Source organism: Ceratotherium simum, chromosome 1, assembly GCF_057802395.1.
Source record: "Ceratotherium simum simum isolate JZ-2026a chromosome 1, ASM5780239v1, whole genome shotgun sequence".
Lineage (NCBI taxonomy): Eukaryota > Metazoa > Chordata > Mammalia > Perissodactyla > Rhinocerotidae > Ceratotherium > Ceratotherium simum.
Genome location: NC_141900.1, coordinates 85347765 through 85365146, shown reverse-complemented (window position 1 = coordinate 85365146; position 17382 = coordinate 85347765). Strand labels below are relative to the sequence as shown.

The 17382-nt window shown below is 38.1% G+C and overlaps 1 protein-coding gene across 2 annotated transcripts in view; it reads left to right on the top strand.

Annotated features, from left to right (window-relative positions):
• TNPO3 (transportin 3) overlaps positions 1-17382 on the top strand; it is a 94684-nt gene that overhangs the window by 52903 nt on the left and 24399 nt on the right. For both annotated transcript variants that reach the window (XM_087430485.1, XM_004418700.3), the window contains 6 exons: positions 1035-1226; positions 3452-3543; positions 4399-4475; positions 5970-6030; positions 6928-7068; positions 16667-16783. In XM_087430485.1, coding sequence (XP_087286611.1) covers positions 1035-1226; positions 3452-3543; positions 4399-4475; positions 5970-6030; positions 6928-7068; positions 16667-16783 — 680 coding nt within the window. The remainder of the gene's footprint in view (positions 1-1034; positions 1227-3451; positions 3544-4398; positions 4476-5969; positions 6031-6927; positions 7069-16666; positions 16784-17382) is intronic.

Genomic DNA, 17382 nt, shown 5'->3' with positions numbered 1-17382 from the left:
GCTTTAAGATGTTATTCTTTCTTTTATGGTTTGGTATGAGGTTACTCTAAAGTACTCATAAAGTGCTCTTTAACCATGTATGATTTTTCTTAGGGTTTTTCTGTTGAAAAACATTCTAAGTTTTATAAAACAAGGTAAAAGATAAGTTGAATTTGCTTTATAGAAATTCACCTTCCTACTCAGTTTTCTTGAAACACTTACATTTGGTAAAAAGTAAAATGTAATTCTTCTAGAAATGCTAAAAGATCCACCTGTGTGTTTTTAAGGCCTTTTGTAACTGTATTTTAGTATATGTGCTGCCGAAGCGAACACAGCCTTTTGTAACTATAAAGAAGCAAGTCTGAAAGTGTCAACTTTAGATAACTATCATTGTCCTGATTAATGTAGGCTGTTTTTACAAAGTGATTCATCTCTGAGTATAATGGTAACTCTTTGAGCTTTACATTTCTTTCTTATATTACCCTATTCTTTTTTTTTTGGTGAGGAAGATTGGCCCTGAGCTAACGTCCATTGCCAGTCTTCCTCTTTTTGCTGAGGAAGATTTGTCCTGAGCTAACATCTTTTCCCATCTTCCTCTGTTTTGTATGTGGGATGCCGCCACAGCATGGGTTGACGAGTGGTGCGTAGGTCTGCACCCGGGATTCAAACCTGCAGAGCCTGGGCCGTCAAAGTGGAGCACGCGAGCTTAACCACTACACCACCAGGCCAGCCCCACATTACCCTATTCTTAATACTTGAGCGGTCATATCCATTAGTGCTTTTCAAACTGTTCTGTGAAGCCCTAGCAACAAGCAACAGTTGACTGTCGTGAGGAAAGAAATGCAAGATGAATAGGTAGGACTCAGGGCTCCCTTACACGATGACAGTGAGATCAGCCCCACTTTCATATATTTTATATATTGGGATTTGAACACATTTTATATGGTTCTTTTGCTTAAAAAAAAAAAAAGGAATGTAGACCTCTGTTCTAACAAACTAGAAGTTTTCCTTGAGTTTCAATTATGTAATCTCTCTTGTATGGCTTTTCTCCTTAGACCCTGTTTTGGGCTATTTGATGAAAGGCCTGTGTGAAAAGCCTCTGGCTTCTGCTGCAGCCAAAGCCATTCATAACATTTGCTCTGTCTGCCGAGACCACATGGCTCAGCACTTTAATGGACTCTTGGAGATTGCCCGTTCCCTTGATTCCTTCATGTTGTCTCCAGAAGCTGCTGTGGGCTTGCTAAAAGGTATTTACTTAAGATGTTAACCAGGAACAGTCTCCTTTAAGGCACTTCTGGGGGTTATCTTACATCAATCATATCCTGGTTTTTCACTTTCAGTTTACTTAGTGCTGGGGAAGGTGGCTTTTCCACTCAGAGGGTAGGGTGTTGATTATGTGTACATGCATTCTTTTCTTAGAATATTTTAAGGCTACATAACTAATTCAAACTGCTTATAGTATATACAGCACAGGCATAGATTTTGGGTGGAGACAACACATTCAAACTAAACACAGTTCTTTTTTTGAGTTAAGAGAAGAATAAAAAGGGAGATCAAATAAGCATTGCCATACCAAAGAAGTAAGTGGAAATGTAAAGGTAGTGTGGCTGGATCAATCCTATACGTACAAAGCAAGGGTCTTGGTCTCTTAGTGGTCTTGAACCGTTGCTGATGAGCTTACACTGAGTGATTGCCTATCTAAAGCAGACATTCAGAGTGGTGAGGAAGCTCAGAGTAATGGAAGAACTGGAGATATTATGGCAAAGAAAAAAGACTTAGAAGAGACTTTAAATATGATGACTATTTTTAAATATTTGAAAGATTATCTTATAAAAGAGGGAACAGATTTATTTTATGAGTAATCGACTGTTCACAAATTACTGGCTCCTGGAAAGAAAATGCTTTCTAACCAAACTTTCTAAAAACAGGTTGGGGTGTCCTGTGAGGTAGTGAAATCCCCACAGCTGGTAATTTAGAGGAGATTAGGGTATATCAAATAGAAGACTTGGTAATATGATCTGTGCAGCATCTTTTAAGCCTCTGTGAGTGGTAAATAGTTAGCCTTGGCAAGATTGGGTGACCCTTATGTATGACCTGACTCTGTTCTTTCTCACTTCTGTGACCAGGTTTCTTACCAGCCAGCGTTAACTATCCATTTTCCAAGACAGATTTTATTTTTGTAGCATGGATTTTTGTTGTTTCCCTTCATAGGCATAGATAATAGGCATTAAATCAGAGTCAAATATTCTTCTTAGTTACTGCTAGTGGTTATTGCTGCCATCTTGTCATTTTCTAGTGAAATTTAAGTGACTTCTAACCTGTAATAGAATGTGGCATCCCGGTTATCAGCGATATCTTCTAGATATTGAAAATTTTTTTAGTAACATTCTTTTCTGTAGGAATGAACTAAAAGAAAAAGCCATGTTTAAGTTAGATTTTTCTCTCCTTGTTTTAAATAAAACTCTAACTCATCCATGACTTACAGATTGTCAGGAAAAATCATTCAGTTTTTTATTCAAATTTGAAAATTTATGGGTTGATGACTGTTCTGTCAAATGAAATTTCAGGAGATGAGAGAAATCGTAGTCAAGGGATTTTTGACCTAGAAGGGACCTAGTGTAATATGTAATCCTTAGGATTTGGGGGAGATGCTTCAGCAGTTGGTGGGGATTGTGACAAGAGGGAGGCTGAGTAAGATCCTGGGCCTTCTATCCCCACTTTAACCTAACTACGTCTTCTTAAAAAAAAACAAAAAACCTATTTTATTGGAGTTCCAAGTTAAGATTTTATTTAGGGGTGAGGGGAAAGGAGTGGGGAGGCTTTTGCAATGATTTAAAAATGAAAGAAAGGCAGACTTAACTATTTCCTTTCTGTTCAAAGCACTAGTTTTACAGATAAAGAAACTGATACCCAGAGAGAATACATTACCCAGCTCATAGATTCTGTTATGGTAGAACTAGAGTTAAATCTCTGATATCGGCCCGTTATTCTGAGAAAAATTATGTCCAAATTCCTCAAACTTCTTTGATGATAAGAATTACCTATGGTACTTATCAAAAATAAAGGCTCTCCTTGACCCACTAAATCAGAATCTCTGGGAGGTTTGAAAACCATTGTACTATGTGCTATATAAAAATAGCTTTGGCATTGGCTTTGTGAAAGAGATTTTAAAAGTCTGAAGAATTGGAATGGGAGACATATTTAAATATCTTTAAACCAATAGGCTACTGAAGAGAAATAATTTAATATTAACTTCAGTTGTAAATGTCAGTGTGAAAGTCAGTATTGTCTTCTAAGCCAAATAAAGAAAAACCAACCATAAATAACAAAATATTGTAATTTAAAAAACAGTGCCGATCTTTTTAAAAGAATGGTACCAGTCAGCCCTTTCTACTAGCCATATGATATAGACCAATGAGTTATCTCACTTCAGCTTTAATTTTCTTCATTTGTATCTTCCTTTGTCTTTCAGGGACAGCACTTGTTCTAGCCAGATTACCTTTGGATAAGATTACTGAATGTCTTAGTGAACTATGTTCTGTTCAGGTTATGGCATTGAAAAAGGTGAGTCCAATTAAGTAAGGGGTGAAACAAATACAGGATGTTTACATGTTAGAAAGGAAAAGAAAATTATTTATTTACAGATGATCTTAGAAAAGCCAAGAGAATGAACTGAAAAGTTATTAAAATTAGTGAGTATATCAAAGTAGCTGTATACATGGAGTAAGTATTCCAAAATGAATAGATTTTCACTCTATCAGTAACACCATTTAGAAGATATGGGAAAAACACTTTTCAAGTTAGCAACCAAAACCATAACCTACCAGCTTTCCTTGAATATTGTAAAGATGTCAGCTCTTCACATATTCCATTTATAGTACAATAACAGTGAACATATCAGTGGGATTTTTAGGAGAACTTGACAAAATGATTCCAAAATTTTTCTCTAATGATATGCTCGTGGACATATCTAAGAAATTTTAGGAAAGAAGAGGCAACTTGCCTTACCTCTTAAAATTAAAGCTGTAATAATTGTAAAGCTTTATAATATAAAGTGAAATATAAATGTAAAATAGATTATATAATATAGTAATGTTATTATATAACATATTATAATGTATATAATATCTTAATCATAGTAAAAGTAAATGGAAAAAAATTAAATGATACTGTTTCTACTTCACACTGATCATATAGTAAAATGTAGTAAGATACTATCTTGGCCAGGATGCAGTAAGATGGAGGAAAGCAATTTGACAATGCGAATTTAAAAGTTTGCACAATTTGAGTGACTTTCAGGAATCTATTATAATAAGTAGAGATTGAGACAGAGGTTGATGTATAAGGGTGTATGTTGCAGTGTTTGCTGTAGGTTTGTATATGTAATAACTGGGCGTTAATGTCTGTCTGTCTCTTCAGCTCTTGTCTCAGGAGCCCAGCAATGGCATATCCTCAGATCCCACTGTGTTCTTAGATCGCCTTGCAGTAATATTTAGGTAAGAAGGGAAAATTCGTATGCTTGCCTTGAGTTAAAAGCTCAAATGAGACCATTATGTATTGAAGTAAGCAAGTGTTTTTTCTCAGACTTCCAAGTACCTCCTGTAATCTCCTCTGTCAGGAGACTAATTAAGCTTATTACCTGAAGTTTTGGGGCAAAGGCAAATTCTAAGAATTTGTTCTTGGTACACCTTTATCAAAAGACCCTTTAAAATGTTATTAATTCTTTTGGTTTCTAGATCAGTGATTCTCAAACTTTAACATGCATCAGAGTCACCTGTGGGGCTTATCAAAACCGATTGCTGGGTCCCATCCCCAGAGTGTCTGATTGATTGGATCTTGGGTAGGACCCAAGAATTTACATTTCTAATGAGTTCCCAGGTGATGCTGCTGCTGCTGCTTGCTATTCCAAGGATCACAGTTTCAGAACCATTGCTGTATAGTGTTTGGGTGCAAAAAATGATGAAAGCCTCTTCAGTGACCAGGTGAAATTAATCCTCCTTTGAAGTCAAAAAGAGCCTAATTAAAAAAGCATTTGAGTGACAATGTCCAAAGAGTGATCCTTACTGAGTTACATAATTTGTAGTTTGTGAGACCCATAGGTATAACCGTAATATCAGAGTAATAGTTGCGTAAAAGCTTGTGGTGGAGTAAATTAAAACTGAGGCTTTATTTTAGCTTATTAGTTCTTGTCAACAGGTATCTTTTTCTTGTTGACGCAATGCTTTCCTTGTGTAATTAGGAGAGCCCTGTTACATGCCTTTCTGAGAGTCTATTAATAATAACCCTTATTTCACAATAAGTGAAAGAAAATCTGCAATAGATGGAAATGCCTTGACTTAAAGAAAATTAGATTTTTGTTAAATTCCTGTTGAGCTTTTTAAAATTAAAGAATTTCTTTCCTTTAAAGAGGTTGGTAGTTAATCATACAGGGTTTTATTTTTTCTGCTTTCCTTCAAATTAGTGGATTCTAGAACTAGACAAATGGTTGGATTTGACATATTATAGGTGGGCCCATATTGTGTATCACTGGATTCAGACTAGAACCATGAGAAACAACTTTGGTGGACTAGCGTTCCTAAAGCTTTTGGCTTTTAATGCTGAGAATGGAGCATTACTTGGTTTCTCATAGTGGATTCAGGCAACCTGTATATATTTTTTATTAATTTGGAAGGGACTATATATTCAGGTTTATAAAGGGAAAAATATAAAAAAGATAGTTGTAATGCCCCACACTCACAGCCCCTTCACCCGGAGTTGGATTCGAATTTATGTGTTCCAGTGGAAGTGGCTTAAAGGTGGCAAAAAATGATAGGATGATTTAAACTATGTGCTCGTGTTTGTTTGACTGGAGTAGGACGACACCTGTTATAACTTTACTATCTGGTTTTCTTTATTTGGTGAGAAAGATAGTAAGTCGGCTAGCAGGGTTCAGTGCTCTGGGTCCTTGGTGAAATTGCTCTTCACTAATTTGGGCCATTGTCTTTCCTCAGACACACCAATCCCATTGTGGAAAATGGACAGACTCATCCGTGCCAAAAAGTCATACAGGAAGTAAGTGCTAACAGATGCCTGTGGAACAAGGCTTTCTTCCTTTTTCCTTACAAGGCTGTGGGTAACTAAAGTAAGAAGGTACTGTCTTCTAGGTTCATAGGAAGATTCAATTTGTTGATATGGTTTAAATATCATGATGATATGGTTTAAATAGAGGAATAGACCCATCCAAATAACTGTTTTTGATTTTAGATTTGATAAGAAAACAGGCTGTGGGGAAATGCATTGAAAGGCTGAAGAAGTAGAGAGAGATTAACCTTGTGAATTCTAGAGTGGTAGGAGGGCTAATCAATATTAGCAAACTTTTTTTGACAAAGCCAATTAACCCTCATGACTTTAGTTTCCCCATTGATAACATACTTCCCTTATACTTTTTTCACTGAGGGTAATGTGAGGATCAAAAGGTATGTTTTGAAAAGTACTTTTCAGACTTCAGGGGGGAAACACCAAATATCCTTAAGTGTTCAACGGTATCAAATAATGTCATTTCCTTAACTCTAGTCCTTTTGTTCGAGGTCTCCCAACTTCTTGGAACAGTCTTGAAACATCTCTTCCTCTATAACTCATACTAGTTCTTTCCATCTTAAATCAGGAAGTCCAAAGTTTAGGAAAATGTATGTCTTTGTCTTTTAGTAAAGTTAGACATGCTCCTCTTCCTGTTCTAAAGAGTCACAGTGCTTCTTTTAAGAAGTGGTTGTGTTTTAGTGATGGATAGTGTATTGAATCTCTGCACATATACACACACCCACTGGCCAGAATCAGGCCATGTGTGTTCCTATAGAGAAAGCTTTTTCCAAATTATTTAAAAGCCAAATCAAATGTTACCAACTTGGAGCATTTTTTAAGCTCTTAGTTGTTCATTATTTGCTTTCTTGTGTTCTTTCACTTTTGACTCAGATATGGCCAGTTTTATCTGAGACTCTAAATAAGCACCGGGCTGATAATCGGATTGTAGAGCGTTGTTGCAGGTGCCTCCGCTTTGCTGTTCGCTGTGTGGGGAAAGGATCTGCAGCCCTGCTGCAGCCGCTAGTCACACAGGTAAGTTCTCCATGAGAGAGAAAATATGAAGTGTACAGAATTTGAAATAGGAGCCTTTAGAACAAAAACTCTGCTGATGAAATGAAATGCTTTTGTATTCATTAAATACAAACTAAAAAATATTTGAAAGAAATAAGTGGTGCCTGTAGTAGGTATATTGTCTATAAGGGAGATAGCCTATAATCTATTCTGTATAGTGATAGTGTAAATAGCAATACATTCCAGTGTGAAATTAGGAAAAGAGAATGACTTTAATGCTCAGCTCTTTTATACTCAATACTAAACCTTTTAATGTTAATTTCCTTTTTTAAAATGTGGCAGGTCAAACTGGGCTATTTCTTGGCCCAAAGGGATTTTCTTCTATCTTGACCATAGTTAGTTGTTCTCATAAATCTCTTATTTGTCATGAAATAAATTTGACTCTTTTAATCACCAAGACTGATACGTAATTATGATGGTGTGACTCAGTGTATGAGGTTCTCTAAGACCATATTCACATCTAGAGTTACTCTGTATGAGATGCCTATGACTAGTGACTTAGTTCACTAAGTAATTTGTGTTGATGTTAACCCTATAGCAGGGCCAGAACTAGATTGAGGCAAGTGAGGTGCCATGGGCACAAAATTGAGGGAGGCAAGGCAAAGTGCCTGTCCTGCCCTTGCAGGACACTGAGCAAGTACCTTCTTACATTTTGCACCCATGTGCTGAGGTACCCATCCAGTGAGGAAAACTACTGCAGGACTTCAGGCTAGACCACACCCACCCAACCTGAAGTGGCCTTTCTTCACCTGGACAGGGCACCTACGGTGCAGATTTTAAGGAGGCAAACACAGTCAGGGGCTGACCCTCACAGTGACTCTGCATCCCCTTAAATTCTGCACCCTGGGTGCCTCACTCTTAAGGAAGCACTCACTCTCAGTCAGGGTCATGCTAGTGCAGTGTGTGTTGGCACTTGCATGACCTTGCCTCCTTAGATCATAGATTTGATTAAAGTTACACAGGTAAATATTTTAACAGAATTTTAATTTTTAGTGATTTTCTACATTCACTATACCCTGAGTACGACAGTTTATGTCTCCATTTAGGCTGTGTCTACCTCTGGTCAATGGTCCCCTTCAGTGCAGTATGTTCTGGGTCCAATATAACATGATTTAATGCCCCTTTGCTGTTGGAAGATACCTTCATGACTTTGATATTGTTGTTTTTTTTTTTTAATTGTGAAATTTTTGTTGTACATTATTGTTTATCAGTCATCATGTAAGTGCATCCCTCCACCCCTTGTGCCCACCCCCAACCCCTCTAGCCCTTGGTAACCACCAAATAGTTCTATCTGTCCGTGTGTTGATTTATCTTCCACATATGAGTGAAATCATGCACTGTTTGTCTTTCTCTTTCTGGCTTATTTCACTTAACATAATAACCTCCAGTTCCATCCATATTGTTGCAAATGGGACGATTTTGTCTTTTTATGGCTAAATAGTATTCCATTGTATATATTACCACGTATTGTTTATACAATCATCAGTTAAGAGACGCTTAGGTTGCTCCCACTTCTTGGCTATAGTGAATAATGCTGCAGTGAACACAGGGGTGCATAAGCCTCTTTGGATTGTTGATTTCAGGTTCTTTAGATAGATAACCTTATGATCCAGGTATCCCACTACTGGGTATTTCTACTTTTAATTTTTTGAGCATTCTCCATACTGTTTTCCATAGAGGCCACACCAGTTTGCATTCCCACCAGCAGTGAATGAGGGTCCATTTTCTCCACAACCTCTCCAACGTTTGTTATTTTTTGCCTTGGTGATTATAGCCATTCTCACGTGTGTAAGGTGATATCTTAGTGTTGTTTTGATTTGCATTTCCCTGATGATTAGTGATGTTGAACATCTTTTCATGTGCCTATTGGCCATCTGTATGTCTTCTGTGGAGAAGGTGTGTTCACTTCCTCTGCCCATTTTTTGATGGGGTTGTTTGTTTTTTTGTTGTTCAGTTGCATGAGTTCTTTGTCTATCATGGAGATTAACCCCTTGTTGGATATATGCTTTGCAAATACTTTCTCCCAGCTAGTGGCTTATCTTTTCATTTTGATGCTGGTTTCATTTGCCTTGCAGAAGCTGTTTAGTCTGATGAAGTCCCATTCGTTTATTTTTTCTTTTGTTTCCCTTATCCTTGTGGACATGGAATTTGAAAAGATCCCTCTAAGACTGATGTCAAAGAGTATACTGCCTATATTTTCTTCTATGAGTTTTATAGTTTCAGGTCTTACCTTCAAGTCTTTGGTCCATTTTGAGTTAATTTTTGTGTAGGGTGAAAGAAGATGGTCTACTTTCATTCTTTTGCGTGTGGCTGTCCAGTTTTCCCAGCACCATTTATTGAAGAGACATTCCTTTCTCCATTGTATGTCCTTAGCTCCTTTGTCGAAGATTAGCTGTCTGTAGATGTGTGGTTTTATTTCTGGGCTTTCAATTCTGTTCCATTGATCTGTGTGTCTGTTTTTGTACCAGTACCATGCTGTTTTAATTACTATTGCTTTGTAGTATATTTTGAAGTCAGGGATTGTGATGCCTCCAGCTTTGTTCTTTTTTCTCAGGATTGCTTTGGCTGTTCGGGGTCTTTCGTTGCCCCATGTGAATTTTAGTATTCTTTGTTCTGCTCCGTGAGGAATGTTATTGGGATACTGATTGAGACTGCACTGAATCTGTAGATTGCTTTAGGTGGTATGGACATTTTAACTATGTCATTCTTCCGATCCATGTGATGGGATGTCTTTCCATTTCTTTGTGTCGTCATCGATTTCTTTCAATAATGTCTTATAGTTTTCATTGTATAGGTCTTTCACCTCCTTGATTAAATATATTCCTAGATATTTTATTCTTTTTGTTGCGATTGTAGATGGGATTGTCATGAGTTCTCTTTTTGTTAGTTCATTATTAGAGTATAGAAATGCAACTGATTTTTGTAAGTTGATTTTGTACCCTGCAACTTTGCTGTAGTTGTTGATTATTTCTAATAGTTTTCCAATGGATTTTTTAGGGTTTTCTATATATAAAATAATGTTGTGTGCAAACACTGAGAGTTTCACTTCTTCATTGCCTATTTGGATTCCTCTTATTCCTTTTTCTTGCCTAATTGCTCTGGCCAGAACCTCCAGTACTATGTTGAATAAGAGTGGCGAGAGTGGGCAGCCTTGTCTTGTTCCTGTTCTCAGAGAACTGGCTTTCAGTTTTTGCCCATTGAGTATGATGTTGGCTGTAGGTTTGTCATATGTGGCCTTTATTATGTCAAGGTACTTTCCTTCTATACCCATTTTATTGAGAGTTTTTATCATAAATGGATGTTGTATCTTGTTACATGCCTTCTCTGCATCTATTGAGATAATCATGTGGTTTTTATGCCTCGTTTTGTTAATGTGGTGTATCACATTGATTGATTTGCAGATGTTGAACCATCCCTGTGTCCCTGGTATAAATCCCACCTGATCATGGTGTATGATCCTTTTAATGTATTGCTGTATTCAGTTTGCCAATATTTTGTTGAGGATTTTTGCATCTATGTTCATCAGCAATATTGGCCTGTAATTTTCCTTCTTTGTATTGTCCTTGTCTGGCTTGGGTATCAGGGTGGCGTTGGCCTCATAGAATATGTTAAGAAGTGTTCCGTCTTCCTCTGTTTTTTGGAATAGTTCGAGAAGGATAGGTATTGAGTGTTCCGTCTTCCTCTTTTTTTTGGAATAGTTGGAGAAGGATAGGTATTGAATCTTCTCTGAATGTTTGGTAGAATTCTCCAGAGAAGCCATCTGATCCTGGACTTTTTTTTTTCTTGTGAAGAAGATCAGCCCTGAGCTAACATCCATGCCAATCCTCCTCTTTTTGCTGAGGAAGACTGGCCCTGGGCTAACATCTGTGCCCATCTTCCTCCCCTTTTTTGTTTTTATATGGGACACTGCCACAGCATTGCCGGACAAGCGGTGCATCGGTGCGCACCCAGGATCCGAACTTGGGCCACCAGCAGCAGAGCGCACGCACTTAACCGCTACACCACAGGGCCAACCCCTGGACTTTTGTTTTTTGGGAGGTTTTTGATTACTGTTTCAATCTCTTTACTTTGTAATTGGTCTGTTCAGATTCTCTATTTCTTCTTGATTAAATTTTGGGAGGTTGTGTGAGTCTAAGAATTTATCTATTTCTTCTAGATTATCCAATTTGTTTCCATATAGTTTTTTATAGTTTTCTCTTATAATCCTTTGTATTTCTGTGGTGTCCATTGTAATTTCTCCTCTTTAATTTCTAATTTTATTTATTTGAGCTTTCTCTTTTTTTCTTAATGAGTCTGGCTAAAGGTTTGTCAATTTTGTTTATCTTCTCAAAGAACCAGCTCTTTGTTTCACTGATCTTTTCTACTGTTTTTTTTTTGGTTTCAATTTCGTTTATTTCTGCTCTAATTTTTATTATTTCCCTCCTTCTGCTGACTTTGGACTTTGTTTTTTCTTCTTTTTCTAATTCCATTAGGTGTAGTTTAAGGTTGCTTTTTTAGGATTTTTCTTGTTTGTTAATTTGGGCCTGTATTGCTATGAGTTTCCCTCTTAGGACAGCTTTAGCTGCATCCCATATGAGTTGGTATGGTATATTTTCATTTTCATTTGTCTCTAGATATTTTTTGATTTCTCATTTAATTTCTTCAGTGATCCATTCCTTGTTCGGTAGCATGTTGTTTAGTCTCCAGATCTTTGTCACTTTTCCATTTTTTTTCTTGTAGTTGATTTCCAGTTTCGTAGCATTATGGTCGGAAAAGATGCTTATTATGATTTCCATCTTCTTAAAATTATACAGGCTTGCCTTGTTTCCCAACATGTGGTCTATACTTGAGACTGTTCCATGCACGCTTGAGAAGAATGTGTAATCTGCTTTGTTTGGATGCTGTGCTGTATATGTATCTCTGAAGTCCATTTGTCTAGTTTTTCATTTAAGTCTACTATTTCCTTATTGACTTTCTGTCTGGATGATCTATCCATTGATGTAAGTAGGGTGTTAAGATCCCCTACTATTGTTGTGTTGTTGTTAATATCTCCTTTTAGGTTTAATAGTTGCTTTATGTACTTTGGTGCTCCTGTAAGTGATATGTCTTCTTGGTGGAGTGTCCCTTTTATCATTATATATTGGCCTTCTTTGTCTCTCATTACCTGTTTTATCTTGAAGTCTACTTTGTCTGGTACACTTATGGCAACACCTGCTTTCTTTTGTTTGCCATTAGCTTGGAGTATTATCTTCCATCCTTTCACTCTGAGCCTGGGTTTGTCTTTAGAGCCGAGATGTGTTTCCTGGAGGCAGCATACTGTTGGATCTTGTTTTTTAATCCATCATGCCACCCTGTGTCTTTTGATTAGAGAATTCAATCCATTTACATTTAGAGTGATTATTGATATGAGAGGGCTTCATGTTGCTGTTTTATTGCTTATTTTCTGGTTCTTTTGGATTTCCTTTGTTTCTCCTCCTTTGTGTTTCAGACTAACAGTTTGGTTTGGTAGTTCTGTATGATGGTTTTCTTAGCTTTCTCTTTCTTTGTCATATGTGCCTCTGTTCTGTTTATTTGTTTAGTGGTTACTATGAGGTTTATATAAAAAAAAAATCTCGTAGATGAGATAGTCCATTTTCTGATGGCCTCTTATTTCCTTAGACTAACTTGATTCCATCACTTTCCTCTTCCCCTTCTAAGTTATTATTGTCACAATTTATTCCATCTTGTGTTGTGAGTTTGTGTTTAAAGTGATGAGGTTATATTTATTTTTGGTGTTTTCCTTCCCTTAATCATTGATGTTATAATTAAGTGTTTGTTAACCTATTCTGATAGACAGCTACAATTTTTCTGATTTTGTCTACCTATTTTTCTCCTTGCTCAAAGCTTTGTATCCCCTTTCTGTTTTTTTTTTTTTTTTTTTTTTTTCAGGCATGAGGGCATTCTTTTTTTTTTTATAATTTTATTTATTTATTTTTCCCCCAAAACCCCAGTAGATAGTTGTATGTCATAGTTGCACATCCTTCTAGTTGCTGTATGTGGGATGCGGCCTCAGCATGGCTGGAGAAGCGGTGCGTCAGTGCACGCCCGGGATCTGAACTCGGGCCGCTAGCAGTGGAGTGCACGCACTTAATCACTAAGCCACAGGGCCGGCCCCATGAGGGCATTCTTGAGCATTTCTTGTAGCTGAGGTCTTGTGGCAATGAACTCCCTTAGCTTTTGTTTATCTGGGATATTTATTATTTCTCCACTTCTCAAGGATATTTTTTGCTGGATAGAGTATTCTTGGCTGCAAGTTTTGTCTTTCAGAATTTTGAATATATCATTCCACTCTCTCCTAGCCTGTAGAGTTTCTGCCTAGAAATCGGCTGAGAGCCTGATTGGGATTCCTTTGTACGTTACCTTTTTTTGGTCTTGCTGCCCTTAGTATCTTTTCTTTGTCATTGACTTTTGCCAGCTTTACTACTATATTCCTTGGAGAGGGTCTTTTTATGTTGATATATTTAGGTGATCTGTTGACTTCATTCATTTGTATTTCCAGCTCCTTCCCCAGGTTTGGGAAGTTCTCAGCTATTATTTGTTTTAACAAGCTCTCCGCTCCTTTTTTCCTTTCTTCTCCCTCTGGAATACCTATAATCCTTCCGTTGCATTTCCTAATTGAGTTGAATATTTCTTGGAGAATTTCTTCATTGCTTTTTAGTTTTAGTTCTCTCTCCTCCGTCTGGAGCATTTCTGCATTCCTATCCTCATTATTGCTAATTCTTTCCTCCGTATTGTCAGCTCTGTTCTTTAAAGAATACAGATTTTTCTTTATCTCCTCTGTTGTGTTTTTCATCTTCAACATTTCTGATTGGTTTTTTTTTTTTTTTTTTTTTTTAAAGATTTTATTTATTCAGTTTTTTCCCCCCAAAGCCCCAGCAGACAGTTGTATGTCATAGGTTCACATCCTTTTAGTTGCTGTACGTGGGACTCGGCCTCACGTTGGACGGAGAAGTGGTGCCTCGGGGCGCTCCCGGGATCCGAACCCAGGCCGCCAGCATCAGAGTGCGCGCACTTAACCGCTAAGCCACGGAGCCGGCCCTGATTGGTTTTTCTTTGTAGGTTCCATCTCTTTTGTGAAGAAGTTCCTGATTTCGTTGAATTGCCTATCTGTGTTTTCGTGTAATTAGTTGAGCTTTTTTATGATAGTTATATTGAATTCTCTATCATTTAGATTATACATTTCTTTGCCTTCAGGATTGATTTCTGGGTGCTTGTCATTTTCCTTCTGGTCTGGAGATTTAATATATTTTTGCATACTGCTTCAGCCGTGGGCTTATTTTTCCTCATGCTGAAAATATCTGGTCGTGGTGTCCATCTGCTGCCACTAGATGGGTGTCAAGGGCTGTGTATTCTGAGCCTGCTGCAATCCGGGGGTGCTCTGGCTGACCAGTTGTGCTGGGGTGCCAGGCTGGTGGGAGGGGCTCTTTCTTTCGCCTGCGCAATCCCAGGGTTTTCTTGTGTTTCCCTTGCTATCTGCTCTCCTTGGGTGCTAGCTTGATGAAGGCACCCCTGCAACATTTCAGTCCCCTCTGTATGGGAATTTCCAACAGGTTGTGTGAGAGCTTGAAGAGCGATGGTTTTTCCACAGAGGGCCCCCCTCCCCCAACCCCAGAGCCACGTGGCTTTGGAGGGGAGGGGCTCTTGCTTTTGTCTGCACGATCCCGGCGGCTTCTCATGCTTCCCTTGCTGTCTGCTCTCCTGGGGTGCTAGCTTGATGAAGGCCCCCCTGCAACAGTTCAGTCCCTTCCATATGGGACTTTCACACAGGATGTGAGAGAACTTGGAGAGTGACGGTTTTGCCCCTCACACCTCTCTCTCTCAGAGCCACATGGACCCAGTCCCAGGGTCGTTGACGTTCGGTAAAGAGAGGAGTTCTCCTTACCTCCTTCCACTTCCTCTGGGGGATCCAGCACCTCTGCCTTCAGAGTATGGCTGTGTGGGTCTTTTGTGTTGTATGAATGTCCTCTGTTGGTGTTTGAGTGTCCTTTCTGTTGTATCTTGGAGGGGAGAGTCTACAGGGAAAGCTCACTCCGCCATGATGCTTATGTCACTCAATATTGTTTTTTAATTCCTGCTAATTAAGTATGTGACTAACCCAATATAGTAGGGTGGTACACTTTAGGAAATGTGTTCTAAAGTCAGTACATGTGACTAAAATGAAAACTATTTTTAAAAATCTCATCAATCAGAAGTCAGCAAACTACAGCCAATAGGCCTGCCATCTGTTTTGGCAAATAAGTTACTGAGAGCTAGCCATGCTTATTCATTTAAATATTACCTATTGGCCATTTATGTGCTACATGGCAAAATTGAGTAATCAGAAGATTGTATGGCCAGCAAAGCCTAAAATTTTTACGTTGTGGCCCTTTAAGAAAAAGTTTGCCGGGGCCGGTCCCGTGGCGTAGCGGTTAAGTGCGTGTGCTCCGCTGCTGGCGGCCTGGGTTTGGATCCCAGGCGTACACTGACACACCGCTTGTCAGGCCATGCTGTGGTAGTGTCCCACATCAAGTGGAGGAAGATAGGCACAGATGTTAGCTCAGGGCCAGTCTTCCTCAGCAAAAAGAGGAGGATTGGCATGGATGTTAGCTCAGGTCTGATCTTCCTCACAAAGAAAATAAAAAGAAAAAGTTTGCCAATCCCTGAATTAATCATTCATTAAGTAGAACATACAGTTTTGAGTATACAGCAATGAACAGATTCATATATACAGCGCTGAACAGATTCATAGCTCCCATCTCATGTTCATTCCATGGTATATGCTGATAAGAGTCACTCTATCCTTCAGCCCCTGCCAAGCTTAGAGTTGAATTTATGTAATAAGATCAATATATGTGTTTTGTGATGGCATTTAAAATAGGTGAATGTACAGATGCCTCTTAATTTTGGGAGGATAGTACAGTAAAAATCATGAACAAATCATTTAATTTAAATATGTATATTATGTTAAAATTTTTATTCTTTTGAGATCCAGATATCTTGATTAGAAACACTCTTTTTTTGCTTAAAAGATTAAATAGTGAGGTTTAGGAACAAGTGAAAATTTAAACAGTGCTTTTGCAGTCTCCTCTAAGATGAGGACATTTGATATTTTTGTCCCTGCTCTGGCTATATATGCTATTTAAAAAAAAAAGTTGTCTTGATGCAAACAAGAGCAGCTTTCAGGTGTTGGAAAATTTAAGTATACTGTGCTAGAGTTTGCAGATATTACACAAGCCATGCATGATAATAGCTCTTTAATGGCTTCCAACTTGAAGTATTATACAACTCTCTTAGAACATTGTTTTGGGAAGATAAAGGTCAAAAGCTTGAAAGAACTCTAAACAGAGTACTTGAAAATTATAGGGGAATTGAGCCCTATATTTCAAAAAATATTGCCAAAAAGCTTTCCTATGTTGTCTTAAAGAAAAGAAACCAATCTATCTATGAATTTCTTCCTCCAAGACAGCTTCCTAAGTTGATACTTTTTGAGAAGTTAAGAATTGAACTAGTTGATACTTTTTGAGGGGTAAAGAATTGAACTAACTGGTTTTACCCTTGGCAGATGGTGAATGTGTACCATATACATCAGCATTCCTGTTTCCTGTACCTTGGCAGTATACTTGTGGATGAGTACGGCATGGAAGAGGGCTGTCGGCAGGGACTACTAGACATGCTCCAGGTATGTTTTCTTTGGGGAGTATAGACGCGTCCGGGTTGGAAGGTCTAAAGGTTTGGCAATGTGTTCTTCACGATGTCTTTAAATCTGTAGCTTTATGTGTCATCATCCCGTGCACCCACCTCAACCCCCCCGCCCCCCCAGGTGTGTTGATTTCCCAATAATAGAGATAGAAACTTCCTAGTTGTTTTCTGGACAGGCGTGCTTGGGAGAATGACAGAGAGACTGACCACACGAATGTGATGATCATTCTAGATATACTGCCTAATGTATGCTTTCCAGAGATAGGGTTTTTCTGGGGTGGGGAGGTGGGCAAATGGGTTTAAAATAAAGCATCTGTTAACTCAAGAGTGCTTCTGTTTTTGATTTCTTGCCTGGAACAGCCAATAAACTAGTTTACTTAGCAGGGATGGTCTTAAGGTAAATAGTAGGTATTGGAAAAGCTCTTGATATACTGCTTTTTTCCACTTCTAGTCATGGGGGAAAATATATTAGGGAGTTAAATTATGATGCTCCTTTTCCCAAGATGTCTTTTCTTTTAAAATTGATATTTCATTATTATTATTATTAAAACTTCATCTACTCCCTTAGAGGACTAGACC